Raw genomic sequence first — 27441 nt, 5'->3', positions numbered from 1 at the left:
AGGTGAAGCCTGGAGGACTGGAAGGCGGTTTGTGCTGCGGTTCGCTGGCCACCAGAGGGTACTCCTGATCTGCAGCAAGGACCAGGAAGCCTTTTTCTCTTCTCTTTGGTCTCCAAATACTGAGAAACAATCCCGCCCTGAGAGGAGTTGGGTGGCATGTTCCCAGAGAATGCAAACCCACCCTGGAGAGAGGCTCAAGCCGGGATATCTCTGCAAGTGCCGGTGCCGGCAGCGCGCGCTGGTCTCACCTCAGCTGCCTGGGGCAGGTGGCGGCAGCAAAGCCCTTGGGCTGGAGCAGCACCGCTGCCATGGGCACCCTGGAGCAGCTGGAGTTGTCCCGCTGCTGTTGGCCTCTGCGTGGGTTTCTAGCAGGATTGTAACCGTGTGAACCTGACGGAAGCTGCCTAAGCTGACAGCCGGGCTGTGGTGGGGCAGAAGCTACCCCTGAGGGGGAAACAGGGCAGCCGAAGTGAAGCCTTTTCTACAGCAACCCTGAAGCGGCGCTGAACACCCGGAGAGGAGGAGGAAGGTGTGGGACGGAGTCAAAGTCGGTTGATCTATAATGTCCTGGGAACGATGCTTTGAGTGCTAAATAAACTGTGTATTAAGAACAGGGCACTATTAGGGGGTACTCAAGCAAGAGTGTTCCTGTGACTTGAGCTTTCTGGTTATGTGGCTTTGTGCTGATGCTTCCCTATTTGCCAGCTCTCTTCTGCCTGGTTTGTTTTGGAAAGACCACTAATCATCACAAAGTCCTTCCCTGGATTCTTCTGTAATTAATGTTGCCGAGAGGATTAATTTTAAGATCTGTTATAAAGCTACTAGGAGAGTCAGCAGTTGGGACCGTGCTAAACTTTTGGCTTCTCCTTGCGCTGAGCAAAACAAGGATGTTTCTGCACAAGTTTAATCAAAAACAAATGTTTGGGGATGTAGTATGGTTGAATACATCCTTTTTGATGGATGCCCTTCAAGTAACCTTGGACCAGCTCTGGGGCTTTTGAGGCCGAGTTAAGCATTTGGTCAAAGCTGACCCCAGTTCGTTCAGGCGTTTTTTGTAACATTTAACCAGATAACTTGGTCTTGGCCATTTACAAGGAGGCTGCATCTTGGGTTTTTTTGTTTGTTTGTTTGTTTTTTTCTTTGAGGGCTATTTGGGGACTGTTTACTCATTGCAGATAATTGAGAGCAGCCCATAACTTAGCAAAGGGCTTTAGGGAATTCCCTATTTTTGTTGTCAAGTTGAGCCTGTGAAACGATGTCGAGCGGGATGAATGTGCCTGGGGCTGTGACCAGGAGGCTGCTCCACGCCTGGCGCGGGGGAGTGCTGGGGCGCTCTGTGGGGCTGCTGTTGAAAAGCCCGTTAAGTAAATCCGTGTATTGAGGGGTCACCTCCTGCCCGGCTTGCTGGAAATCCTGGGTACGTTGGCCACTCTTCATTTATTTTCCTTGGTCAGTTAAAGGGTGGGTGTCCCAGCCTGCCAAGCCCCAAGGCCTGTTGAGGAGCGGGGGGACAGGAATGGTGTGACCGGGTCTGTGTGGCCTTCAGCGTCTCGGCCTCGCGCCCTCTGAGCCGCCGCTCCGGAGCTGCCGCCCCTCGAGCCCTCCCTGCCCCAGCACCGCTGGGGACAGGGCTGGCCCTGCACCTCGCTGGGAGCAGAGGAGGTGCCCCTGCCCTGAGGCGGCGTTTGGCCTCGCGGCAGTCCCGCGTTACCTCAGGAACTCGGTTCCCAGCTCTCCGGGCTCGCCTGGCGCTGGAGCCAGCCGCGCTGGGAGACGCTTTGCCTGCCTGCCGTGGGCCGCAGGCCCCAGCGACAGGTCACAGGATGCGGGGCTGGACAGCAACCCCAGGTGCAGTATTCTGGAGCAGGACCGAGGCCCTATCGACTTGCCCTGGGCCTGAGGCCTTGCCCAGGGCCAGGGAAAGGGTCGCGATGGCATTTCCAAAGGCTGGGAGAGCCTTGGGCCAGGCCACAGCTTTATTCCCAGCTCCCCACGCGGGCAGGCTCAGCACAGGCCCGCGTCCGCGCGGGCGTACAGGGCCCAGCAGGCAGGGATGGGGGGCGCGGGGCTGCGGTCGATGGCGGGGCCGCCGCCGGGCAGCGCCTCATACACGAGCAACAGCGCCGGGAAGGGCTGCGGGCCGAGCGCGCGGGCCAGCGCGCAGGCCCCGCTCCGCTGCAGCGCGTAGATGGCGCAGCCCCGGGGCGCCGCGGAGGCGCCGCCGGCCCCCGGCGCTCCCCGCGAGAAGGCAGCGCAGCTGGCCGCGAGCGGCGGGATGGGGCTCCGGTCCACCAGGGCCAGGTCCCCTGCGGCGGGGGCGTCGGGAGCCGGCGGCTCGCCGGGAGCCCCCAGGGCACCGAGCAACCGCCGTTGCCTCCTGCCGAGCATCGCCCACCTGTGGGGGAGCAAGAGCCGTGAGGACGCGCTGCCGCCCACCGCGCGCCCGCCCAGCGCCCCCCGGGGCTCTGGAGAGCCCAGGAGGGCCCCTGAGGACTCACCGCAGTGCCCTGGCCCGGGGCAGCCCATGCGACACCGCGCTGCCCGCGGCGCCCTCCTTGTCTCCGGCCCTTCTAGAACGGGGCTGGCCCGTGGCGTTGCCCCGGCCAGCACGTCCCTGCCAACAAAAACTCCTGCTCCCCTGGTCAGCAGCAGTGCTGGAGCCGTGCCAGGGAGCAGGCATCACAACAGAGCCTTCTTCTTGGGCTCCCCTTCAGCAAAGCCTGGGGCCAACCCCTGCCTGGCAGCATCCGGGCAAAATCTCCACGCTTTGAGTGGAAAACTCCCCGAAAACTGGAAAAACACCCAGAGGGAGGCGGCTGCTGCAGAGGAGCATGTGCGAGCGCCGGCTGCCAGCGGGCGCCTGCAGAGCCCCAGCCCGGAGCACTTTAATCCTTTTAATGCAGCGAATCTAGGGGGCTGAGTGCCAGCGCTGCCGCTGCTGCCCTGCTCGGACATTTCGGGCACGTCGGAGCCCCTCTTCGCATGGGATCCCCCGCTCCTGGGTACAGAGCTGCGCGGCGGCGGCTGCAGGAGAGGAGGGGACGGCGCTGGCAGCGCGACCCCCGCACAGCTCTAGCGGGCGATTTACTCCCCCGCCGTGGGGTTCCCTCCCCAGCCGCCTGAGGCAACGGCACTGAGAGAGGCTGCAGTAAGGACACACACGCGGCGGCAGCAGCGGTGACGTTTATTTGGGGGGATGTTTATTGATATGGGGTGGAGCGCAGCTGCCTCTGCGCCGGCTGCCCCTATGCCTTGGGGCTCGCAGCGTCACAGCAGCTGTTGCTCGCGCTCGCCTGGGGCGCCAGGGGAAGGAATGAGCCTGCTGCAGCATCTTTACAATAAATAGTTGAAACGTGTGCTCCTAAAGTGGTGTGGGGCAGCCGCAGGCGGCGCTCGGGGCTTGAGAGCAGCTCTCCTCCTCCGCGGCACCGCAACGCTCCTTGTGCGGAGGCCAGCGCTGCTGCACGCCGGCCTGCGCCCGCCGCGGAGCACAGCGCGTTCCTCCCGCTGCCGCCCGGCCCCAGCGGGCGCGGGGACAGCTCATTTCATCCTCCCGCACCCAAGCATGAGGCGGCTCCGCAGGAGGCGCCACCTGCGGCCCCGGCGCAGCTGCCGGAGCGGAGCGGGGACGGCCGCGGCGAAGGCTGCGCTGGGGGAAGCCGGGGGCAGCGCGGGCTGCGTGTGCGAGGCAGCTTGTGAGGGCCTGGCTGCCCCCGGCCCCGGAGGCCCCGCTCCGGGCCAGCGCGTCCTGCTGGCCCTCAGGCGTGGGCGAGCTGGATGGGGTAGGCGACCATGCGGAAGCTGTCCCAGGCGAAGAGCTGCCGCTCCGCGGGGTTGTAGTCCACCATGCTCACGTACTGGTAGCGGTTCTGGAAGGGGATGCTCAGGGGCCGGCTGGCGCCTGTGGCCGTGTCGTAGGCAAAGTTGACCGTGGCGTTGGGGGCCGTGTAGCTGCTGATGGTGTAGAGGACGCCGCAGATGATGAAGGCGTTGGCCACCGACTGCTTGCGGATGTTGGTCTCCCACGTGTGCTGGATCTCCAGCGTCTGCGGATCCAGCTTGGACACCACGATGGCCCCCTTGGCCTTCTCGGTGCTGTAGATGACCCAGAGCCCTGACTCATCCACCGCCAGGTCGATGTCGGTGTAGCCGCCCCAGGAGTAGGGGTACTGCCCATGGTAGCCGGCATCAGGGAGCTCCTTCTCGGCCACGATGGCCTCTCCCTGCAGGTCGTACTTGGCCAGGCGGCGGGAGAGCCGCTGCTGGAAGTAGAGGGCACCGCGGAAGACCACGGCGCCGGTGCTCTCCATGGCGCGCGGCAGGATGTGCACCTTGGCGGGGTAGCCCTTGCTGAACTGCTCGTCGTTGTCGTACTGGAAGAGCTGGCGCACCTCGGTGCCCACCGTGTCCACGCGCCACGTGGTGGCCCGCGTGAAGGGCGGCACGGGCTCCGGGTCCCTCATCCACACACCGTATTTGCCGGCAATGGAGTCGGCCTGGCCGAAGACAGTGGGCTCCCCCACCCACACGAGCTCTCCGCAGCCTCCTGGGGACACGGGGGGAGAGATGTGCGTCAGGGTCCCGCGGCGGTGGGGAGCGCCCGGCCGGGCTCGCGAGCGCGCGAGGAGCAGGATGCGGCCAGCGGGAGCCGGGCGCATGGGGAGGGAGTGGACGCAAGCAGCGGGCGGGCACAGCAGGAGGAGCAGGGGAAGGAGCCGGGGAGATGCGAGGCGAGGAAGGACGCGGGCGGGTGGCAGGAGCGGGCGCCAGGCGGGGGTTGGCGGTACCCGAGTCCTCGGTGCCCGCGCGGCCCGGCGCGCTCTCCGGCAGCCTCCGCGACGCGGCCACCTCCGTCCCAGCTGACTTGAGCTCCTGGTAGCCCACGCTCTGCACATCCCACGCGGAGGCCGCGTCGAGGCCGGCGGTGGCGGCGGCGGCGTGCGCGGGGCGGCCGTTGGCGCCGCAGGGGGCGGCGCGCAGGCGGCCCAGCTCGTGGGCGCTGCTGTGCAGGCGGCGCCGCAGCTCGCGCACCTCGCGCTCCAGCCGCCCCTTGTCGGCGTCGAGGCGGGCGGCGGCGGCGCGCAGCTCCTCGCAGCCCCCCGCGGCGCCCTCGCCGCGCTCCCGCCGCTCCAGCAGGCTCAGGCGGGCGGCCAGCGCGGCCAGCTCGGCGCGCAGGGCGCCGCCGGCCTCGGCGCACGCGGCCTCGCCGGGCGCCGCCACCGTGATGGCGTAGGTGCAGCGCGCGCCCTCGCCGTCGCCCTCGCCGCCCGCCCGCGGCGCCGCGGCGGCGCCCAGGGCCGGGCCCCCGCAGAGCAGCAGCAGCAGCGCCCAGGCGCCCCGCATGGTGCCCCGCGGCTCTGCCGCCCGCCCCGACCCGCCGCCCGCATTTATAGCGCGCGGCCGCACCGGGCGGGCGGCGGGAACCTTCCAGAGCCGGCGCTGCCTCTCTGTGCGCCTGTGTGTGTGTCCCGGCCCCCCCGGCGCCGCTGGCCCCGCTCCGGCTGCCGGCGGCCAAAGTATGCGCTGGGGCCGGCCGCGCGCCAGGGCTCCCCGGGCAGCGCCGGCCGCGGGGCCGGCGGGGAATGCGCCGCCTGCACAAGCCGCCCTCTGTGCCTGCAGCTCCCTACGATCACTGTTATTATTTAATACCGTTATTTAATGTTATTGGTTAGCACTCCTTGGCTCGTTGCCTCGTGGGAATGCCGGAGCACCCCCTCCTCGCTGGTGCCTCCGAGTCCCCCTCCTGCACAGGTGGCATCGCAGCAGCCCCGCACAGGGCCCAGCCTGGGGGACACGGGGTCCCGCTCCCCCTTTCCCGGCTCCCATTGGCGCTGCTGAGGCCTGAGCTCATGACACGGGTGGTGGCAGGAAAACAACACGTGGGGAATCACTTAGCAGGCGGCTCGGAGGAAAAAAAAATAAAAAAAGAAGAAAGAAAGACACAACCCCGCGCCCCCCCCCCCCCCGGGGCTTTGCTGCGTTTCTTTCCCGATTCTCTTGAAAATCACCCAGAAAATAAAAATCAACACGGACCCCGGCCCCGCCCCCGCCCGCAGGAATGCGCCCCGCCCCTCGCGCTGGACACGCCCCCACTGTGGCCCCGCCCCAGGGTTGCCACGCCCACGCCGTGGCCACGCCCATTGTGTCGTGCGCGCCTCCGCGGCGCGGTGGATCGCTCGGCGCGCGGCGCGGCGGGCGGAGCGCCGAGCTGGTCGATGGTTCAGCTGCGCGGCCGCCGCGGCGCTGCCATTTCGCGGCGGGGCCGCAGCGCCGCGGAGCCCCCCGAGCGCGGCCGGCCCTGCCCTCCGCGCCGCCATGCCGCCCAAGTTCAAGCGGCACCTCCACGACGACGAGGTCACGGGCTCGGTGAAGAGCGAGCGGGTGGGTGGCGGCGTCCCGGGCGCGGGGAGGGCGGCTCTGGCCGGGGGCACGGCGCGGCGCCTATTGAGCGGCCGTTGTTTCCCCCCTGTGCTTGCAGAGGAACCTCCTGGAGGAAGACTCGGATGAGGAGGAAGATTTCTTCTTGTGAGTGGGCGCTGCTGGGAGGGGGTCTCGCCTGCAGGCCGGGGCCGGAGCGGGGGAGCCCGCGGCTGCTCCCCGCCGAGCAGGGAGCCGGGATGTTCCCGGTGTCACCGTGTCACTGCGGGGCCTGGGCAGGAGCGGGGCCTGTCCGGTGTGACCCACACCAGTGGGGCACCCCCGGCGCTGAGACACGGGGGCGAGTGGGAGGGATAACGCAAATCCCCAGCACGCAGCTCTCAGTCTGCTGGTTTAAATGTTTGGTTCTGTTGTATCTTCTGTTATTACCCCTCTCTCTCCTGCGTGCAGGAGAGGGCCTTCTGGACCAAGGTTTGGACCCAGGAATGACAAAATCAGGCAGTAAGTTCTTGTTCCCCTGTGTCCCTTGACTATTTTGTTCTGGCCCTGCAAGCTCCTGCTGCTCCCTTAGCAGAGTGTGTCTGTGCAGCCCTGGGGCTGAGCATGGCTTGAGCGAGTCTCTCCTTGTGTTTTTCTGAGTAAGTCTCCCCTTGTTGTGGTTTTCTGCCCTACCCACCTTCAGCTAAGGGAAGTCTCAAGATGGATTGAAACCCAAGGAATTGTGCATTAATGCAGGTAAAGGGATAGGACTGCAGCACGGGAGCACTGAAGAGCTTCCAAAGCCCATGCTGTGTTCTGGTGATAGACTATTTCATGCTTTTACCAATTTCTCTATTTTTGAGCTAGCTTACTGCTCACGTACCCTTTAATTTTATTGTTTCAATGCTTATTCCTATACTCTGTGACTCCCTGTTCAGTTTTCCAAGAAAACAAGTGGTCAGTAATAGGTGAGGACCATTTTTTTTTCAGGCAGCTGCTGGCCTTCTGGCTTCCTATTTTCTCTGTGAAAACTTTATCTGGGTGAACTGGAGATGAGCAGTGATTCACTGGCATCAAAGCAGGTGCACAAACAGGAAACCATTAACTTGGGAGAAGGATTATTGGCTGTAACAGGGCAAGACAGGAGCAGCAGACAGCCTGGAAATAGGGCATGGAGGAAGGAACACCCTGGATCCTTCCCCTAGCGAGTCATTTCCTGGATGGTGCTTGTCATGAGCTCCAGTTGGGCCCATGGTTTCCTGTTAGGGATGCGTTACTGCTACTTCATGGAAAGGACAGAGAATTTGCAGGGGCATGCCCTGGGTTGCTGAAATTTGCTTTTGCTGGTTTCCCTTCCCTGCAAAGTGCAGAGTCAAAACAGAGATCCAAACAGATTGGTCATTTTGCTTGCTGCCTCCAAGTCGCTCTTCATGGGGGTATCTTTTGTTTCGTGCTGGGAAGAAGCCAGTACAGCCCTGAGATGCCTCGCTGCCAATGTCAGCTACAGGCGTCTGCTTATCCTGCACCTTGAATCACCAGGTGCACTTGAGCTGCAGAGGGCTCAGGGTGCCGGTCACCCTGCCCCGAGTTTACCGGGGGGTTCTGCCCCCTCCCGGTGCCGGGATGCTGATGCCAGACCCACTGTTAGGGCAAGCTGGTGAGGAGAGAGCTTCCCTTCTAGTGCAGCACCACCCTGGCCTCAAATAAATGAAAATAAATAACTGCTGTCATTGAGTGGCTCCCCCACGCCCCAGCGAAGTGTAATGACTAACCCTCAGTCTTCCTTTCCTGGAATAAGAATTCTTTTTTAGGGTAGAGAGGTTGTGGGAGTTGGTGGGAGCCAAGGAAGAGTGTATTTTCCAGGAGGTGAAGGATAATGCAGCGACTGTGAAGAGGAAGCGAACTGAAAGAAGGATTAATCCGGGAGCTGGTGGGTTGTACAGCTAGCTCATAGGTATGGAGTGACTAATGCCCAACACGTATGTGCCAGAGGTTGCCTCTCCAGCCATATAATTGCCTGGACCCAATATGAGGAATGTCCTTTACTAACCCTTCCCTTAGGGGAGCTAGTGGTTGCATTTATTTAGACTCTCCAGGCCATGTGCAGTGGAATCTATTTTCTGCCTTCATCAGTGGTGACTGCTCTGTTCAGTGAGCACTTGCTCTGTGTTGGAGTCACTTCTTGTCCAGTAGCTTTTTATTACAATTGTGATCAGCCAGTTGTGCTGGGTGGGGTGATGCCTGGGTGTGTAATGGTACAGATCTCTCTTGTTTCATCAGAACTGGGTTGTTGATAAAGTGCTGTAAAGACAAGAGATTCCAAGGAGGAATTTTTGTATATGAAGAGCTCAGGCACAGCTGGGTGAAGCTATAGAAAATTGGGCTGTGCAAGGCTGGAGGGAGCAACATGTAAAGACAGGAATAAAAGTCACGAGGGTGAGAACTGGGTGGAGAAAGAGGTCATGGGAGTGAAGGAGTGGAGCATATTGGAAATGACAGGTAAGACTGAAAAGTTTTACTTGCTGTCCTTGACATCAAAGGGACCTGGGTCAGCATGAAGAATCTGGAGCAGAGACCCTCAGGGATGGCTTGGCTGCAGGAAGAGATTGTTGGGAATACTACAAACTTTGGAGGGAAAAGAGAAGGGCTAGAGCCAGTGATAATGGTGGGAAGAAGTGTGACAGTTCCCTCTGTGCTGGTATGTCTGCATGTTCAGGCTCTGTTGTCCCAACAGGTACTTGGTTGGAGTGGAAGCTCCTGTGTAACTAAGGGGGGTCCCTTAGTCTTTCTCTGATGTGTCTCCCCATTCCCAGGGCTGTTTAGTTGGAGCTGAAAGTTATCTTTCCCCAAAGTTACAACAACAAGTAAAAGAAGAACTGGTCACTCTGCTGCTGCTTTCAGGCCCTGCCAAAGGGCCTGACTGCAGTGAAAGCTGTCAGTGCCTTTGCTGGAGAAGTGGGAAGTCTATCCTCCACCTCAGCTCCTTTCCTGTAGAATAGGAGCCCCTCCTCACAGGTCATGGTCTCCACGCTGCTACCAGAATCCCTCTTTTCTGTTGCTGCTTGGGTTCCTGGAGAGCATGTTCTCTTCTGCCGCTTCCACTCCTGGCACTCTGCGCTGCACCTAGAGTCCAGTCTTGGTCCTTGCAACTTCTTTAGTCCTTGCCACTGCTTGGGCTGCCCCATACACCCAGCCCGAGCTCCACAGGCTCTGGGAACAGCCCCAGGTTACTGAGGAGGAGGAGGAATTTGGGGAATGGCTCAAAGGCAAGAACTGATGGTTGATTCCCAGGCCCTGGCCACTGCTCTTGGAAAGACGGGTGTGCTGCAGACCCTGTTGTCCAGGCTTTCGTAGAGAAATGATGCCAAGACCTATTTGCCAGTGAGGCATAAACTGTTTTGTTCCTCACAGCTGTGTTGAAGCAGCAGCTAGGGATGCACGATGGTGGCAGAGCTCAGCGCTGATGCCCCGTGGCCGAGCTCAGCAGAGGCGCCCGCAGGGCTGTGCTGCTCCCGCTGTAGCTGCGCCAGCCGAGCAGTTGGCTCTGTCTCCTGTTCCCTTTTTCCTGGATTACTGCCACCATGAGGGGTGTTTAGGAGTAATTTTCCCCAAAATACACATAGCACTAATAGTACCCACGTGTAGCCTGGTGTGGAAAATAGAAGCGTCATGCTGGTTGCAAACAGCCAGCTTGGAGATAGCAGTGAACTGTAGCAGCAGGTCCTGCGGGCTGTGCGTGGGCTGGTCGCGGTGTCTGAAGCATGTGGCACTGTTGTTAACACTGCAGTGTCACCGGTGCTTGGAGTTTCTCGGCAGCTAACCCAGCGGGGCTGAAATGGGCTGATTCCTCCTGCTCTGACCCAGGCAAGGCACGTGAGAGCCGAGATGAAATGAAGTCAAACAGCAGTGCATCTCCTGTTGCTGCTTTAATAGATGTGCAGGTAAATGCAGCACATCTGCACTGGTTAGTATGAAGCAGGACTTATGGGAGATATATTTTTTACTTTTCTCTTACTGCCTTTCCTGGCAAGTGTTTATTCCACTTTCTTTGGAAATCTGGCAGAGTAGGGAGATGCAGGAGTGAAATACGTGAAATGTGTATCTCAGAAGCCAAACGGCTCCTTACAGCAAGTGTGCTTATTAGAATATTCATCCTTCCCTGCCAAATAAAAGGAAGAAATGTTTTTTTCCTGATGTGACTTGAGTTTCCAACCAGAAGCATGCAGTGCTAGTGGGAATTGAGTTTGCTCTCAGCCTGCAGGACTAATGCACCGATCTTTCAGCCCCTTCACAGAGAGGCATTTTTACAGGAGTGATGGATGGGGGGAGCGAACAGAAAGTGTGGTCTGGTTACTGGTGGCTGAGGCACTCTGTGGAGTGGACACAGGTACAGGAGCTCCTTTCTGCTTGTTCTCAGGTTCTCCGTTTGGTCAGATACCAAAGTGTTTTGGGGTGCTTTCAGTGGGAGTAAAACGGCCCCACTCTCATTGGCATCAATGAGAGTTTGGGCCTTGATTCTGTGCAGCTCCAGTGAGAAGCGGCAGGATGCTGAGTTGCAGCCTGCACCGTTTGGCCTAAGCTCCATGGGGTCTTCTAAATACGGCACGCAGCAGAGCAGCTTCCAGCTACCCCCTGGTCCCAGTCTTCCCACTAACGTTTCGAGGTGCCTTGGGCTCCAGGAGCGTTGCTGCAGCTCCAGGCGGTGCTGGCTGGCGCCCAGCAGCGCTGCGTTGCGCCGATGCTCCTGTGCGTGTGGTATCCTCTGTGTGTTAGTCGCCCCAAGAAACTGGGTTACAAATCCACCGCAGGAGGAAGTCTTTCTTTTGGAGCCAGTAAATGGTTTTAGAAATATTTGCATCCTGAAAATGTAGTTTTCTGCCTATTAACTCCAAGACTTTTTTTTTTTTTTTTTTGCAAAGTTAGCTCATGTGGGAAAGCAGATGTTTCTGTTTTTCCTTGCTCGTAGCAGAGTTGCCTGTGGTTCTCAGCTTGACTTGTCCATTGTGCCTAGGTACAGAGATTCCCTATCAGCATGTTCCTCCCTTCCACCAAGGCCGGTGGGAGGGGACACAAGGCCTCCTACATCCAGCACCTTCATCCATCCAGCTGGAGGGCAGCCGCAGGCTGCCGCTTCGGTGCTCCCTTCGCTTTCTGCGTGCGCTGGATTCGGGCGCTTCTGTCACTCTCCTCTTACTTTAAAGAGCAAACAGTGGATCAAAAAGGTTTCATGGTCATGAGACAGGTTTCTGCTGAGAAATGTCTGGGGGTTACCCAGGCCTTTCCCCATCCAGGAGAGAAACTCCTGGCAAGTGACTGCCTGCTTCCCAAGCAGGAAGGCCCCTCCATATTGTGTTCCCAGTGTTTGAGAAGGGAAAGAAAACCTTTCTTCTAGTGGTTTTCCTTGCTTGCTTTGGAGTAAGTGTGTCTGTGGAGGGCATCAGTGTTCACACTGAAACCACTCTTGGTTACTGCAGCCGCTGCTCGAGTGTTACCTTGGGGCTGGTGTCTGCCTGGGGGGAGGCTGCAAGGGAGGCAGGCGAACTCGGCTGGCATGAGCCAGAAGTGGGAGATGCTCTTTACCTACAGGCGTGTGGCTCACGGTGACGGTGATTGGACGAGGTCCTCTGCAGCTGCCCTGCAGACTGGCTTGGGCAAGTTGCTGCCACTCTGGTGGCCTCGGATGCCTGGGCTGTGACAGGTTATGCTGTCCATCCTCCACCTCCCAGGCACTTTGGGATTAGGGCTGGCTGATGTCTCCCTGCGTGTTGGTGTCAGCCTCCTGCATAGACCCCGATTTGGCAAATAGCATCAAATAGCACCTGTGAGATGCTGATGGGGAGGAGGAGATTCTCTGTGGGTTCAAGGAGGGTGAAGAGATTATATTGCCAGATAATCTGGGGAGCAGGACAGGGTAGATGATGTGCAGGTGATGAGGTGGTAGCAACCCTTCCTTCCCTTGGGGATGACAGTTGTGCACTGTTACTAGGAGGTGCCTATTTCTGGTAGCACAGGAACTGCCAGAGTGGCCTAGCCACGCTACGGGTTTTGTAATGCTAGAGGAATTTCAGTATTTTTAAAATGCTTAAATGTGTTTGATCAATGCAACTTAAGAAGTCAGACATCAGACTTTACGCAGCATGAGTGTCCCAGGGTTATTTCTGTTTTGTTACCCTGTGCACAGCGTTGCCTCCAAGACATTGCCGCTGCCATTTACCTTCTGAGCCTCGTACGTCTCAAACAATGTTGTCTCCCTAGGGCCCAAGAAATTTCTTACTTATTTTCCTGGAGATGAAATGTTTTTAGCTCCAAAATACAAACCAGAATGTAGCAGTATTTTTCCATCAGAAGAATTCTTCTCTCAAGAAGAATGGCTTTTTTATGGAGTGAATAAATACATTTATAATAACCTTGCGGGTGTGATTTTTAGGCTACTGTTCACTGAAATGACTACCCACAGCATTGCATAACCTGCAAGAAGTTGGATTATAATAGTCCAGTTTGGTTTATTTTAACTGTTCCTTTACTGTCATTTTGATATGAAGTGACACGGAGTCTGCCAGGAGCATACTGCTTTCTGGAGGAGGGAGCACATCTCCCTGCAGTTTTGCTGCGAGTTGTTTAGCCCTGCACCACGCTCACCAGGAGACACAAGCCGCTAGCGTTCTCAGCAAGCTCCCTCTGCTCTTGTGCCCTTTGGTCTCACTCCCTGCATCCTGGCAGCTTGGGCAGCTCTGCGTGAGGGCTTGCGCTGCAATGTGCAGTCTGTGTCCTTGCTTCCTGCCCCTCACTCTGGCTTTGCTTTGCTCCAGTGTCCAGAACCAGGTGGATGAAGTCATTGATGTTATGCAGGAGAACATCACGAAGGTGATTGAGAGAGGCGAGCGGCTGGATGACCTGCAAGATAAATCAGGTGTGATGCCAAATGCAGTTTCCCTGTCTGCCCATCCTTTTTCTTGCATCTCTTCCCCATTTACTGGGCTGGGTTGCCAGCTTCCAAATCGAGAGTGCCTAGTGGTGGACTTGGCCCCACTCCATGAGGGCTCGTAGTTCCAGCCTTCCTAAGAATGGTGTTTCCCAGACCTGAGCTATGCAGATCTAACTTTCTGGTACCTGTAAGTGGCTGGTTGATGTCTCACCTTGGTTTGGTCACTAAGCAGCCCCAATTTCCTTGGGAAAAGATCCCTCCTCTGTCACTGCAGTTGCTCTTCAACCTTCTCCTGTGTATGCAGCTGGCATTGGGCTGTCCCAATTCACGTGTAGTCTCAATACAGCCCAATGTCCTGTTAATGCAGTGATATGAGACCAATCTTGTAAGAGATCTGGGTATGTAAATGCCAAGGGCTTGGTTTAGAGGCATTTGGATGCCATGATCTAGGTGGCTATTGAGACAGCTTAGATGGGCCTGACTCAAAATGGCCCTGAGTAGTTCAGCTGTCTGCTCTGTGGCTTGCAAAGCGCAGTCCTTGCTCAGAGGCAGCCAGGGCAAAGGGGGCTTGCTGGGGCTCTGCAGCTCCCAGAACCTGCCATGGCTTTGGAGATCTGCACTGTGGTTGGACCTCTTCCCCTATCGCCAAGTTTTTTGCTTGAAACTAAAAGGAGTTGGGGGAACAAGTGGATGCTTTGTGTGTGTGCTGCTGAATAGTCTCTCTCCTTTCCTTCTCGACAGAAAGTTTATCAGACAATGCAACTGCTTTTAGTAATAGAGCCAAGCAGCTTCGAAGACAGATGTGGTGGCGAGGTTGCAAGGTGAGTGAGAACTGGAGCACGCAGGACTAGACTTCACCATGAAGATCCTTCAGCCCTGGGCTGAACAACAGGGTCACTTTGGGTGCCAAGAGTACAAGGGAGCAAATAAAGTGTAGGAAGTGCCTGTCCTGTGGGTTTGTCTGTAACAACATGAACAAGGGAAGGCTCAGGGTTGGAGGTGCCCCTAGAGCTGGTGTGGGAACTTGGCATGGGAGCTGGCAGGAGGCAGCGCTCCTGCTCAGTCCTTGAGGGTGTTGTGGTCCAGTGAGTAGTCGGCTGCTAGCCCTGTTTGAGGCGGGGGAGAGATGCTCTGCTCCAGCTTCGGGCAGGATGATTTGAAGCTGGCCTGCAGGCTGGAGGCTAAAGGCCTCGTGGTGTGCCCTGTAACCTGTCTTCCTCCTCCTCCTTGCAGATGAAGGCGGTCATAGCCCTGGTGACAGTCATTCTCCTGCTTGTGATCATCAGTGAGTACCTTCAAGTCACCCCAGCTGTGTTTGGCATTGAAATATTCACGGCACTGTTCCTCACACATGATGCTGTGGTGTCAGTGTCCTCTGGAGAGAAAACAACGGAGCTGTTCCTGTTGGGAATGTGCTGTCCTGCTGTGTGAAGCAGTAAGACGTGGTGTCTGCAGCCTACACGGTGCTTCTGCTCTGCAGAGTTTTAAATGTGTGCACAGAGGAGGTGGATCCAATCACATCCTGCTGTTACTAAAGAGGGAAGGGTCAATACAGCCAAAGCTGCAGTGATCCCAGGTTAGCACCAGCTGACGCAGAGGCTGTGTGGCTTGTAGAGGGACACGGGAGAGTTTCAGACCACAGCGATGTCTTCAAGGGTGTCTCCTCACGCAAACCATGTTGCAAGGAGCCTGCTGGAGTTCAGCACGGATACTTTGCTCTTGCTTGCTGCAAGTTGGTCCTTTCCTGCTTCTCTGGCTGAATATGTAGTAATGGCCAGACAGTGTTTCTTCCAGGTAGGGAAGTAATTCAGCCCTCTGACTGTTGAGCAACATGCTCCAAGGAGGCCAGTGTAGGAGAGCAGCTTTTCTGGACCTGTGGTCCTGGAAGGGAGCTTTTCTCCCATGAGCTCTGCCATGCTGCCCTTCAGCAAAAGCAGCATGGCCTGTTGTCCTGTTGTTGGTGCACAGCTGGGAGCAGAAGTCACAGAGCTGACAGCAGGGTGGGAGCACTGTGGAGAGACAGGCTGATGGAAAATCCCATCTGGTTTCAGTTGGGGAAGCTGGAAGGAGATGAAGGTGGCAGGGACTGTTGTCTGGTGTGTGCAGGGAGCAGACTGTGCTGGCTTGAGCTTGGAGACATGCTCTCCCTTACAGCTGCTTGCTGTTTGTGACTGAAGAAATGTGGAGTTTCCTCACTGACAGTGATTGCTGCTGTGTTCGAGGCATGTGCTGAATATTTTTATGTCTTTTTCAGTACCCATAGTCCTGAAGTACCGTTCCTGACTGGGCAGCTGGAGGCTTCAGTGGAGCTGGCTCTGGGATAACCAAACTGCTGTGTAATTTAAGTGAAATATCTGTATATAGATTCCAAGTTGTTTTCCTCAAAGGAGAAGGCAGTGGCAAGTAGCCAGTCCTAACAGAGCATTCTGAGAACTGCCAAATGACCCTTTTTTTTGGTCGAGAACCTGCTGTTGTTAGGCCTCTTTTATAGCAGAAGATCTAGTTCCCAAACTACCCATTTTGCAGAATTCTGTGTCTCTGTTTTGGATCTAGCTACTTGCCATTAGTACTTATCTGTATATACGGTTAAGTTGTAGCGATACAGTCTGAGCAATTTCCCACTACCTGCACTGGAGGGCGGAGTGGACTCTGTCCTTTCTTCAGAGCAATGGAGGGGAAACGTCTAAAGAGAAATGTACCATCATGTTACTGACCCTTCTGTGAGGAACTGTAAGGGTGGTGGTTTTCTCATGTTCAAAAAAAGAAAAACAGAAAAGTAATTAGGTGTTACAAGCTAGAAGACTTTCTGATCCTGCCGTGAGAATGCATAAGCTCAGTGTTTTCAGTATCGCTGCTTATAGCCTGTGACTAAAGACATTCCAGTAAACCTATTTTTGACTGTATGTGTGGAATTCCTGCATGTCTTCTAGTGTTTGGGGGGAGAGAGGAGGTGCTTTGGGAACTCCCTACTGCCAGGGATCCCTGGGAAAGGGCTTTTAGTGTTCTTGTAGAAAAAGAAATGAGAAGAGTATGTTAAAGCCCAGATCTCTAGACAGCCAATGATAAGGAGACTCAGCACAAGTATGGCAACTCTCATGCTCCTTCACCTTGCTGTGGTTGTCACGGACCTGAATGATTCTCCTGATTTGTGGGACAGAGGGTTGTGCCCTGATAGAAAAGCAGAATTGGTTCCTCCACCTGCAGGTGGGTCTGATGCAGAGGCCAGGGAAAGGGGGGCACTGGGTGCACGAGCTGTGCTACCCTCAGTCCAGGCACAATCCTGAGGGGGGAAATGGTGCCCTGGAGAATCCCAGTGGTGCCTCCTGGCCTGAGGCTGCCTCCAGGATCTTGTGTGCAGTTTCCACCTGAGCGGTGCTGCTGCTTCATGCAGAGAAGGGGATTAATAGTGAGCACAGCAGGCTGTTAGATCTGATTACAAGCTCCACTTGCCCTGCTGGTGAGTACATGGGGCTTTCCCCTTTGTGGGCCCTGTTGGCTCCAGGAGGGAATCAGAAAGCCAAGCTGGGTTTTTCCTCCTAGCATGGAGCCAGGTTTTAAGATCCTGAAGGCAAAATAATGCACTCAGTGAAGGGATAAAAATCACTTTGCTTATGCCTCTGGCTGTGCTCCACCTGTTAGAGATTAAGAGGGTAAACAGAGTGACTGATTTTCAGAGGAGATGCAGGTGTCTGGGGGGTCTTGAGCCTTCTCCTGCCAGATGACTTAGAGAATGAGCTAGAAGCAGTCCAAGTGCCTGTACTGCCTGTGCTGCCCTTAAGGGCTGGCTTTACTCCTGCTGCTAGAGAGTCCTGCCAACACCACTGGTGTCAGGTGCTGCTGGAGAAGGAACAAGAAGGTGCAACTTGGGGGAGCCACCAAAGCTGCCTCTGCAGAGCCCTGGCCTTGCAGGGCCTGATAGATCTTTGCCAGCAGCATCGTCCTAGGGAGTTGGCAGTAGTGTTAAGCAGTGCCCCACTGCAGATGTACAATCCTGGGGAAGGCTGTCATTAGCAGCATTCTGGCTGCTTAGAGGAGAAATGCAAGTTTTTCAACTGAACTGCTAAAATCCAGGGAAAAAGAGGCAGCAAGGTTACCTTCCCTTTCCCTAGCTGGCATGGAGTGTGCTTCTAGCTCCCCTCTGAGCTGCATACCATGTCTCATGGCAGCTGTGTCCCCTGGCCCGGCCTGGGGCTGCACAGCTTGCTGGCTGTGTGGGTGATGTGGTGCTGCTTGGATGCAGTTGCCCAGCCTGGGGAGGCCCTGGAGATGTGGGTGCTCCCTTCAAGGAGCCAACCTGAGCCCAGACCTTGGGAGCAGGGCAGCCCTTCCCCACGGTGCCCGGCCACAGCAGTTGCACCAGCTGAAGGAAGGTGAGCCCTGGCCTCAGGCTCTCCTTCAGTGGTGGCCACGGGTACTTTGAGCATTTGTCAACGCTGGGAAGGGGTTTTTCTGATGGGCTCATCCCAGAGCAGTGCTGAGGGATGGATATCCCCTTTTGCCACCCCAGGCAGCCTACAGCTGAGTGGGGCTGGCTTTTCAGAGAGAGGTGTGTGTTTTCTGCACTGACGCCTTGCGCTTTCATGGCTGGAGCAGCTCCTGTCTAGGAGCTGCTGGCACCAGTAGGCTTTGCCCAGAAAACATGGCTTTGCTGTGGAAAGCAAGTGCTAAAGTAAACAGCTTTAATGGTTGGTTTTAATGGGGAGTGTTTTAGGACCACCTGGGCCTTGTTTCTGCACCTACCTGCTCCTTTGGATGCTGGAGGAACTGGACCACTGCAGATCGCTGAGCTCCAAGAGCAGGATCATGGCCTGGTTCAGCTGCTTTCCTCGACAGGGAGGGCTGTGCAAGTGTTTTTGCAGTACCTCCCAGGAGGCCGGGGTGCTAACGTCTGTGCTTGCTACGAAAGGCAAGAAGAGCCGCTGAGGCCAAAGACCAGGCACTGCCCTCTATGCCCCTCCGAGTTGCCAGCAGTCTTTTTCATGGTTTTAGGACCAAGTTGCTGAACACCTGGTTGCTCTGAGCATCTGGCCCTTTCTGGGATGCCAGCTGTGGCTGGGAAGTGGACCTGAGAGTCCCACTATCTGATCCCTGGTGTGTTTTAGAGGGGTTCTTCACGTGCTTCTTAACCCTACTTTGGCCTTTATAACTCCTGGGGTCCCATCGTGGAGCGATCGGCAGGAGAACAGCAGTGCCTGGAAAAGGGTCGTCATTCACAGCAGTGCTAGGGAGACGCTGGCTGTGTGCCTTGGGGCTGTGTTTCATTTTGATGTTGTGAAGGAGATTTTGCAACAAAAACAACTCCTCCACCCAAGCGTAGGGTCTGTTTTCTTCATTCCCTCCTTGAGCAGAAGATGGATCTCTTCATTAGTGGCTCTTTTCCATTGGGCAGCATTTTACAAGGAACGGCATGTTTTGGCGGGAGTCAGCGCGCTCCTCAGCCAGGGTTGGTTCCTCGTGCCAAGCTGTGACCAGCATCTCGGGACCCCTCATGCTGCGGTACAGAAGATGCAGGGGTCTGTGGTGGTCCCAGGAGCAAGGAGGAAGGCTTCCCCTCCTCATCCCTGGCACTGGGACCAGCTGGGACACAATGGGGGTGGCCAGGAGGTGACGAAGGGGAAAGACTCCCCTGGGATCTGGGTGTAAACAGCAGCAGTGCTCCGAGCATGTCCAGCTTCACCCCCTTTGATTGCCGCCTCCTTCCCCCGGGCTTCCCAAACGCCACAGCTGCCTTCCCAGCCGCAGCCTCCTGGGGCGGCTCCGCGAGAGCGTGGAGGCGCCAGGAAACTCGCCGTCACCGGCCCCGAGGAGTAAACAGGGCGGGCGCCCCGCGGCGCCCAGGTGCTCGAGCGCGGGAGCCAGCGGCGGGGGCGGCCGGGCCTGCCGCCATGACACCCCCATGGCGGCGCCATCGCCGCTGCGGTTTGGCGCCACCGCCGCTCTCGCGAGACTTCGTGCGGGGGTGGAGGGAGAAAGAAGCGAGCTGCACCGCGCATGCGCAGCGGCGGCACGGCGGAGCCCTCGGAGCGCCTCAGGCGTTCCCGCCCCGCCGCGTCCGTCCCCCTCCTCATTGGCCGGCGCGTTGCTATGGGGCGCCGGTGCCCCCGCGCTGATTGGCGGCTCCGTGCGCACGCGCCGCGGCCGCGGGGGGGTGCAGGATGGCGGCGCCGGCCGGCCGGAGCGTGGTGTTCGTCACGGGCAACGCCAAGAAGCTCGAGGAGGTGCGGGGGGAGGGGGGGTTGCCTAGCAACCCGGTGTTGCGGGGGGGGGGCGGCCGGGGATGCCGATGCCGCCGCCCGGTCTCGCGCAGGTCGTGCAGATCCTCGGCGACACCTTCCCGCACAAGCTGGTGGCCCGCAAGATAGACCGTAAGTTGGTGGCGCCGCGCCCCCTTGTCCCGCCGCGCCGCGCGGCGCGGCCCGCGCTGACGCCGCCCCGTGTCGCCAGTGCCGGAGTACCAGGGCGAGCCGGACGAGATCTCCGTGCAGAAGTGCCGCGAGGCGGCGCGCCAGGTCTCTCGCCTCCCCGCCCCGCGGGCCGCGCGGCCGCCCGGTGCCGGCGGCAGCGCCGCGCTAACGTCGCCGCCTCCCGCCGCAGGTGCGCGCGCCCGTCATCGTGGAGGACACGTGCCTGTGCTTCAACGCGCTCGGCGGCCTCCCGGGGCCCTACATGTGAGTAGCGGCGGCCTCGCCCTGCTCTGCTGCCCCGGGGGAGGCTCTGCAGGCGCGAGCCCGGCCTTGCTGCTGTTCCCCCCCCAGACCCGTTTAGTTTAACGTCAGGGTCTGTGTTTGTGGGTGAGCGGTCGGACGAGGTGGTTTGAAGGCAGCCCATTTGAAGGACTCTGGAAACGAAGGCAGCAGTGCCTCAGGAATGGCCGTTTTTCTATGTTTTCGTGGCACAAATCATCTTCTCTCTTCTCTCCTCCTTCAGAAAATGGTTCCTGGAGAAGCTCAAACCAGAAGGTACTGCACCTCCAAGTTTCTGCTTTGCAAGTAAAACGTTTCTTCTGATTTGCAGGCTTCTGGGGGCAAGCGTAGCTGTGCAACCCACACATTGCTGCCAGTGTGGGGTTCTGCCCTGTGGACTTGCCTGCCTCGCTGCCCGCTTTGCAGCCACTCCTTCTCCCTCTGTCCCTTCTCATTCTCTCCCTAAGTCTCTTTTCTGCCCTACCACATTGGATTTGCAGATTTCTGCCTCTGCAGCAGGTGGCCAGAATTACTTGTCTGTCATCAAGGTGATCCAGAAGGCTTCCTGCCCCTCTGGCTTCGGCGCAAGCTGCTCTCCCTAAGTGCTGCCCTGTGCTGGTGTGCCACAGCACAGTGACTGCACTAGCTCCCAGCTAAGAGCTGCAAATCATCTATTGATATCGCGAGCACAGGCAGCTCGGAGGGCGCTTTGGTCCTTCTCCAGGGCTGTGCGCTTGTTTGCTTCTGCCTCCAAACGCACAGTAGAGCCCTATAATTCTTCCTCTCTGTTGTTAATGTGAATTAAGAACCTTGCCCTGATTTGCCTGGTGCCTGGGTGTTTCACCCACTGAAGGAGGTGCTGTGACAGTAGGTGTCTTTCCCTGTTGTTAGGTCTGTACAAGCTGCTAGCTGGCTTTGAGGACAAGTCTGCCTATGCTCTTTGTACCTTCGCGTTCAGTCCTGGAAACCCAGAGGAGCCAGTGAAGCTGTTCAAAGGCCAGACGCACGTAAGTGGGGTGCCTGGGATGCGCTGAAGGGAAGGGCTGTAATGTGGCTTTGTTAGTAGCATTGGCTCTAGCGAGGTCGTTAGCAACCCACAGACCAGCTGGATCACCGAGAGCCTGTGGAGGAAAACAACTGCTTTTGCTGTAAGGTCTCCCACCCAGTTCCGAGGGCAGCCCTTTGAATTGAGTTAGAGGTGGAGTGAAATGCTTTCAGTGTGGAGCAACATGCTGATCCATTGAGTTTTAGTCATGTCTTGGGGAACTGCTAGGAATGCAGACAGTGCCAAGCCTTTGGTGTCTGCAGTGTGAAGGGTGGCTGAGGGCAACTTTTCAGCCTGGTTTGAAGTGTGACTGCGAGAGAAGTCCTGGGAAAACACGACTTTATGAGGCTTTTTCTTTTGCATTCGCTTGGCAGGGGCTGATAGTCGAGCCCAGAGGCCCTAGGGACTTTGGCTGGGATCCCTGCTTTCAGCCTGATGGTTACGAACAGACGTAAGTAGTTTTTCACCATTAGCTTTTTGCATAGGGGAAGCGAGGGCTCGATGTTGTATCTTGTTGCCATGTGAAGAGGACCTGCTAAACAAATAAGAGGGGTGGGGAAAAAGTGATTTCATATAAAATACGCAAACCAGATGTTTCCACTATACTGTAGACCACTGGGGAGTTAGGAAGCCTGGGGGGATTCCAGCTTTTTCTACCCCGTTCTGCGCACTGTCTGCTAAAACATGAGCTTGTTTTCTGTGGTTGAGGTATGTGTGGGGCTTTTGTCCATGGTGAAAGGCTCTTGTGGCTGATCTGGTAAGTTAATGTACCTGCATTAGGCATTGCAGGAGTTCGTGCAGAGAGCAGACAAGTGGATAGGATGCCCTCTTGCCTATGGAGAACATGGGAAAATCCTGTGCTGCTACAGAAGAGGCAGGGGGACGCAAGCTGGAGCGTCTGTGTTGCTGTGACATGTCTTGGCTTTTCTCGCCCCCAGTTACGCCGAGCTGCCCAAGGCAGTGAAGAACTCGATCTCGCACCGTTACAGAGCACTGAACGAGCTCTCCACCTTCTTCCTCCAGAACAACTCGACAGACGCCCCAGACTGCCCCAGCTAGTGCCCCGCCAGCTGTGGGCACTGGTGGCTGCGAGGTCCCTTCCCAGCTGTGCCCTCCATTAAAGCGGTTCTTTCCGGGGCCACGAGGACGCGTTCCTGCCTGCTGTGTGTCCGGGGGGGACGCGGAGGCTGCGCCGTCCCGGCTGCCGGGGCCGCGCCCGCGGAGCGCGCGTGCGCCCTTGCTCCGCCAATGGGGCGCGCTTGCCGGGTGAGGCGGCGGCCAATGGGCTGCCGCGACGTCACGGGCGGAGGCGGGCGCGGCGCCACGTGCGGGCGCGCCGGCGGGAGAGGGGAGGGCGCGCGCGGCGCCGCCATGGAGCTGCTGCCGCGGAGCCCGCGGGACTTCGGCTCCGCCGCCTACTGGGAGCGCTTCTTCCGCCGGCGCGGCCAGCGGCCCTTCGAGTGGTACGGGGCCCTGCCCGAGCTGCGCGCCGTGCTGCGCCGCTACGTGCGCGCGCGCGACAAGGTGGGCGAGCGGGGCGAGGCGGGGAGGGGCCGCAGCGCTGCTGCCCGTGGCGTCCGCGGGGCTCGTTTCCCGCGGGGAAAACGCGCTCTTCGCCCCCGGCGAGCGCGTGCGGGGCCGTGGCTGGCGGAGCGCCTCGGTGCCCTCTCCGTGACCGCTGCGCTCGCCCCCCACCCAGGTCCTCGTGGTGGGCTGCGGGAACTCGGAGCTCAGCGAGCAGATGTACGACGCGGGGCTGTGCGAGGACATTGTGAACATCGATGTGAGCGAGGCCGTCGTCCGCCAGATGCAGGAGCGCAGCGCGAGCCAGAGGCCCAGGATGAGCTACCTGCAGATGGACGCGCTGCACATGGACTTCCCTGAAGCCCTCTTCCAGGTGGTCTTGGACAAAGGCACACTTGATGCCATCCTTGCCGACGAGGAGGAGGCCACCCTCGCCAAAGCGGACAGGATGTTTGCCGAGATCAGCCGGGTGCTGCAGGTGGGAGGGCGCTACCTCTGCGTCTCCTTGGCTCAGGCCCACGTGCTGAAGAAGGCGGTGGAGTTCTTTTCCCAGGAGGGCTGGGTGGTGCGTGTCCACCAGGTGTCCAGCAGTGGGGACAAGCAACGGTTTGTCCTGCCTATCTTTGTCTATGTCATGACAAAGTTTAAGAAAGTCCCCGGCTCGGCAGCACAAATCCTGGAGATTTGCCCCGAGGATCAGGACAAGCCGACACGGGTGGAGAGCACAGAGCGGCTGCTGGAGGCCGTGAGGGACAGGCAGCATTATGCCCTGCTCCGCAGCCAGCTGAGCAAAGCCTCCAGCGTGGAGCAGCTTTCCCTGGATCTGTGCAGCAGTGAGAGCGGGAGCCCTCGGTACACGCTGCATGTGGTCGACAGCCCCTCCATGAAGCTCTCCCGGGACAACCACTTTGCCATCTTCATCAGTGAGTACAGCCCTGCGTGCCCGCAGCAGCCCTGACCCCACTGACACGGGAGCGGGAGCAGCCCGTCTTCATGGGGTCCGGTTGGTGTTTGAATCCTGACTCTGCGTTGGGAAGTGTGTTGCACGCAGAACCTGGAGAGGAGAAGCAGGACGGTTGGACAGCCCCTTAGTGTGTGCTGCGGCCTCTCTGGCCTCCTGGATCAGCCCGCCCCGAAGTGGGCAGCTCCTGGCTCCTTGGTGATGGAGCTGAGGTCTAGGTGCAAAGCTTGCCGCAGGTCACTCAGCAGACGCCCTCACGGCCTCGTGCCTTTCCCCTGGGGTGCCTGAGGCTGAGGCGGTTGTGCTGGGGCTGGGATCATGCCTGGGCTCGGCTGACTGCAGCCTCTTCTCAGTCCCGCAGGGCAGAGAAACCGAGTGGCTCTTTGGGACGGAGGAAGGGCGGAGGCAGCTGGCGGCCAGCGCGGGCTTCAGGCGCCTCGTCGCCGTCGCCCTGCACAGGGAGCAGCACTACGAGGGCATGGCAGGCATCCAGGCTGAGCTGTCGGGGAAGGTGATGGAGCTGGCGCCGCCGGGCCTCCCTGCCGGGCAGCAGGTGAGCTCCGCCACAGGCCCCTCGCTCGGCTTCCCCGCGAGCACCCGCCGGCAGCGGCGCCCGCTTCCGCAAGGGAGATGTGCTCGCAAGGAGCAGCCTGGCTGCAGCGGCAGGGAGGAGACTGGCCTCAAGCACAGCCTCATCTCTCCAGATATAAAGCTTTATTGCAAGAGGTCTTTGGACGTTCGCACTTTGTGCCCAAATGCATACCAGAGGGGAAACTCTGGGCGAGTCCTAGAGTCCTGGGGCTACCCCAGTGCATCCCTCTGCTACCGAGGCACCTCTGCTTCGTTGTAGCTTTTTCTTCTTCACGTGAGTCCATGTTTTCTTTGCAGGTGCCTTTCTTGTCTGTGGGAGGCGACATCGGGGTCCGGACGGTGCAGCACCGCAACACCAGCCCCCTGAGCGGGGAGTATGTCGTAGAGGACGTCAAGGGGGATGACAAGTGTTACTTCCGCCGCCTCATCTTCCTCAGCAACAGGAACGTGGTGCAGTCAGAAGCCCGACTCTTGGCCCCAGCACCTCTCCCAGGTACGTGGGGCTTTAGAGAGATGGAAGGGACTAGAGGAAGAGGCAGGTGTCAAGGGTGGCAGAGACTGGGACTGATACAAGGAGGAAGTTAAGAGTTCTCCTGGGATGTGTTCATCTCGTCTAAGAGTGGCTTTGGGAACTCTTTTCTCTCTCTTAAATCTGTGTCACTGGGGCAGAAGCCCATGTCCTGAGATAGTGCAGCTGCGTTGCTCACTCTTCACCTGATTTCTCATTCAGGCCAGAAGAAACGGAGGAGAGACAGGAAGAAACCTTGCCCTACTGAGCCACCCTCAGCCATCGACAAGAGCTACCTATGTTGCGAGCACCACAAGGCCATGGTGGCTGGGCTCTGCCTGCTGGAGAGCGCTGACCCCCTCCCAGGTAACGAGACCGATGGCGAAGGGCAAAGTGAGCCCCAGCTTGCAGGGAAAGGGGGTTTCTGGCCATGGGAGCCTGATGTGCCCTGCCAGAAGCGGCCTGGGGCAGCCGGCTTGAGGCAGTCCTGGTGGTTCACGCTGGTTCTCTCCCTTGGCAGGAGCCCCACTCTCGGTGTTGGTGGTGGGGCTTGGCGGGGGCAGCCTGCCCCTCTTCCTCCACGACTACTTCTCCCGGGCCCACGTGGTTGTGGTGGAGATAGACCCCTCCATGCTGGAGGTGGCCACGCGCTGGTTTGGCTTCTCCCAGGGCGACCGGATGCAGGTGCATGTCTCTGATGGCCTGGACTATGTGGCTAACCTGGCAGCTGAAGGTACCTTCCTCGTGAAGCAGCCCAAGGGCTCCCACTAAGCATGGCAGGTGGGATGTGCAGGACAGAGGTCCCTGAAGCAGGAGGCACTCAAAAGACCCTTGTAGAGATCTTGTCTGTCCTCCCTTGATGGACTTCTTGATCCTCTGCTCTACATCCTGCCCTCCCAAAGGCCTCCAGCTGTCCCCAGGGCTCTGTTCCCCCCTAGCTTTCCCTCCCTCGTCCCTCTGTGCCAGCCCTGATCTCAGGCGATGTTGCACAGTCTGCTATCTCCTGCCAGGACAGGAGGGGTTGTATTAACCAGCTCATGCAGTGCTTCCCCACTGTGAGCATGGTGCATGGCATAGCCCTGTGCCACAGGGCTGATGACTCTCTGCTCTTCCTTCTGCAGCCTCGGCCCAATACGACGCCGTCATGTTTGATGTGGACAGCAAAGACCTCACGGTGGGAATGAGCTGCCCACCTCCAGCCTTTGTGGAAAAGCCCTTCTTGCAGAAGGTTAAAACCATCCTCAAGCCAGAAGGTAGGAGGGGAGGTTTGGTCGTGCCGTTGCCCGTGTCCTGCTGTCAGTGTAGAGCTGGGGAGCTGCTGGGTCAGGCAGGGTGAGAAATCGCTGGAGTTTAAGGTTGCTGGAAAGCAGAAGGTGTAGGTGGCATCCTTAAAAGATTGTACGGCCACCTACAGCCTAGATGGTGGTGGGGACAAGGAGCCAGGCCAAGGACACCAGTGGAGTGTCAGTACTTGTCGTGCAGCCAAGGGCTGCCATGAGAGAGGGAGCAGACTTGCACGAGTCGGGTTATTCCTGGCATTTGACAAATGTTTGCTCGTCTGTTTGTCTGCCCGTGTGAGCCATGGAGCCTGGAACTGGGAGAGAGCCAGAGTGAGCAGAAACTGAGTGTCCCCAACGCTTCTCACCCCTGCTGCAGGAGTCTTTGTGCTGAACTTGGTGTGCCGAGACGCCCAGCTCAAGGAGTCTGTCCTGGTCACCCTCAGGGAAGTCTTCCCACTGCTGTATGCACGCCGCATAGATGGGGAGGTCAACGAGATCCTGTTCTGCCAGCCCAGTCCCCAGAGGCCCCGGCAGCCGACGGAGCTCCTGGCACTTGCCCGGGCATTGGAGGGAGCCCTGCGCCAGCCTGGCCGTCCCTGGGACAGCTCCTACGTTCTTGCGGACATGCTGCAGGCCGTGAAGATCCTGTGAGATGGGCTGTGACGTGAGAGAGGAATCTCTGCCTAGGTGCTATGACGGCACCTGGGACTGCTCTGCCAGAATGCAAAGGCTCCCTGCAGGGAGCCCTGTGTGGCGTGCGGAGGCCCAGGGGCCAGGCTCTACAGCAGGAGCCCTTGCGGTGCGATCTCTTGCTGTGGAAGCAGGGCTGGGGAGGGTGCCAGGCAGGCAGGGGCGGGAGGTGCATGGATTGAGGCTGCTTTGCAACCTTGCAGCTGGTGGGACAACGCTCTGCCAGCTGCGCCTTTGCTTTGCAGCACAGCTCCCTCATCTGATCCTGCCTCTCCCCAATGCCCAGTATCCGTGTGGTGTGTCTGGTGGCATGTGTGCAGGGGCTGGGAGCTGTGACAATAAAGTTAGCACTTTGCCAGGCTCATGTCTTTGCTGCAGTCAAGAACCAGGCCAGCCAGGGGCTGGGGAAGGAGCTGAGCGTCCTCAGAAGGTTTCCAAGTTCCCAGCCCAATGGGGTGGAGGGGAGCCTGGCAGTCCCCCTTCACCCCTTTGCCTGGCCTGCATCTAAGATGGGTGAGCAGATGCTTTATTTTCTTTTTCCTCTTCCCCCCCTGCCTCTTTTTTCCCCTCTTTTATTTTTTTCCTTCTTTTTTTCTCCTCCTTTTGTCAATTTTTGCTCCTTTCTTTCTTTTTTCATTTGTTCCTTTGCTCTTTTTTTGCTCCTCCTTTCTCTCCTTTTGCTCCTCTATTTTTTTTTTTGCTCCTCTTCTCTCCCCCCCCCCTTAAAAAAAAAAAAAAAGGGGGGGGGGGCGGTTCTTTAAGTCCTACCCAGGCTGTTAAATCTTTTGAAGCTGTTGCAAGGGTTAGTGCTCTTCTTGGGCCCTGCTTCCCACCTCAGATAAGCGAGTGTAGCTCAGGCGCCCTCCATTTTACCCCC

At 58.2% G+C, this 27441-nt stretch overlaps 4 protein-coding genes across 4 annotated transcripts; 3 read left to right on the top strand and 1 right to left on the bottom strand.

Annotated features, from left to right (window-relative positions):
* Window positions 1-3748: 3748 nt before the first annotated feature.
* MYOC (myocilin) lies at window positions 3749-5343 on the bottom strand. Its single transcript, XM_088524571.1, has 2 exons — window positions 4788-5343; window positions 3749-4543 (listed from the first exon to the last, which is right to left on the bottom strand). Exons 1-2 carry the CDS (start codon window positions 5341-5343, stop codon window positions 3759-3761), a joined length of 1341 nt encoding a protein of 446 aa, XP_088380697.1. The 3' UTR covers window positions 3749-3758.
* A 972-nt stretch (window positions 5344-6315) lies between these two features.
* Window positions 6316-16185, top strand: VAMP4 (vesicle associated membrane protein 4). The gene is made up of 7 exons (XM_088524425.1): window positions 6316-6381; window positions 6479-6525; window positions 6829-6879; window positions 13167-13267; window positions 14024-14103; window positions 14516-14567; window positions 15537-16185. The coding sequence occupies exons 1-7, from the start codon at window positions 6316-6318 to the stop codon at window positions 15563-15565; spliced, it is 426 nt and encodes a 141-aa protein (XP_088380551.1). The 3' UTR covers window positions 15566-16185.
* Window positions 16186-19382: 3197 nt separating this feature from the next.
* On the top strand, window positions 19383-22079 carry ITPA (inosine triphosphatase). The gene is made up of 8 exons (XM_088524424.1): window positions 19383-19500; window positions 19590-19647; window positions 19727-19791; window positions 19877-19950; window positions 20210-20241; window positions 20857-20972; window positions 21385-21461; window positions 21949-22079. Exons 1-8 carry the CDS (start codon window positions 19438-19440, stop codon window positions 22067-22069), a joined length of 606 nt encoding a protein of 201 aa, XP_088380550.1. The 5' UTR covers window positions 19383-19437; the 3' UTR covers window positions 22070-22079.
* A 295-nt stretch (window positions 22080-22374) lies between these two features.
* Window positions 22375-26565, top strand: METTL13 (methyltransferase 13, eEF1A N-terminus and K55). Its single transcript, XM_088524423.1, has 8 exons — window positions 22375-22534; window positions 22710-23457; window positions 23849-24048; window positions 24384-24579; window positions 24817-24960; window positions 25115-25327; window positions 25716-25847; window positions 26251-26565. The coding sequence occupies exons 1-8, from the start codon at window positions 22382-22384 to the stop codon at window positions 26523-26525; spliced, it is 2061 nt and encodes a 686-aa protein (XP_088380549.1). The 5' UTR covers window positions 22375-22381; the 3' UTR covers window positions 26526-26565.
* The last annotated feature ends 876 nt before the right edge of the window (window positions 26566-27441 follow it).

This window comes from Tinamus guttatus, unplaced genomic scaffold (assembly GCF_059628265.1).
Source record: "Tinamus guttatus ecotype Peru unplaced genomic scaffold, ASM5962826v1 Tinamus_guttatus_pri_ptg000211l, whole genome shotgun sequence".
NCBI lineage: Eukaryota > Metazoa > Chordata > Aves > Tinamiformes > Tinamidae > Tinamus > Tinamus guttatus.
The sequence above is the reverse complement of the archived record's forward strand: the minus strand, read 5'-3'. Positions and strand labels throughout refer to the sequence as shown.

What these genes read in the sequence shown, in the direction of transcription:
- MYOC (XM_088524571.1), bottom strand. Translation starts at nt 5,343, where the DNA reads ATGCGGGGCGCCTGGGCGCTGCTGCTGCTGCTCTGCGGGGGCCCGGCC. An exon ending in CGCGGGCACCGAGGACTCGG is followed by an intron (nt 4,544 to 4,787) that starts GTACCGCCAACC and finishes TGTCCCCAGGAG; the next exon opens with GCTGCGGAGAGCTCGTGTGG.
- VAMP4 (XM_088524425.1), top strand. Translation starts at nt 6,316, where the DNA reads ATGCCGCCCAAGTTCAAGCGGCACCTCCACGACGACGAGGTCACGGGC. An exon ending in GAGGAGGAAGATTTCTTCTT is followed by an intron (nt 6,526 to 6,828) that starts GTGAGTGGGCGC and finishes TCCTGCGTGCAG; the next exon opens with GAGAGGGCCTTCTGGACCAA. An exon ending in TGACCTGCAAGATAAATCAG is followed by an intron (nt 13,268 to 14,023) that starts GTGTGATGCCAA and finishes CCTTCTCGACAG; the next exon opens with AAAGTTTATCAGACAATGCA.
- ITPA (XM_088524424.1), top strand. Translation starts at nt 19,438, where the DNA reads ATGGCGGCGCCGGCCGGCCGGAGCGTGGTGTTCGTCACGGGCAACGCC. An exon ending in GGCCTCCCGGGGCCCTACAT is followed by an intron (nt 19,951 to 20,209) that starts GTGAGTAGCGGC and finishes CTCCTCCTTCAG; the next exon opens with AAAATGGTTCCTGGAGAAGC. An exon ending in GGAGAAGCTCAAACCAGAAG is followed by an intron (nt 20,242 to 20,856) that starts GTACTGCACCTC and finishes CCCTGTTGTTAG; the next exon opens with GTCTGTACAAGCTGCTAGCT.
- METTL13 (XM_088524423.1), top strand. Translation starts at nt 22,382, where the DNA reads ATGGAGCTGCTGCCGCGGAGCCCGCGGGACTTCGGCTCCGCCGCCTAC. An exon ending in GCCTCCCTGCCGGGCAGCAG is followed by an intron (nt 24,049 to 24,383) that starts GTGAGCTCCGCC and finishes TTTTCTTTGCAG; the next exon opens with GTGCCTTTCTTGTCTGTGGG. An exon ending in GGCTAACCTGGCAGCTGAAG is followed by an intron (nt 25,328 to 25,715) that starts GTACCTTCCTCG and finishes TTCCTTCTGCAG; the next exon opens with CCTCGGCCCAATACGACGCC.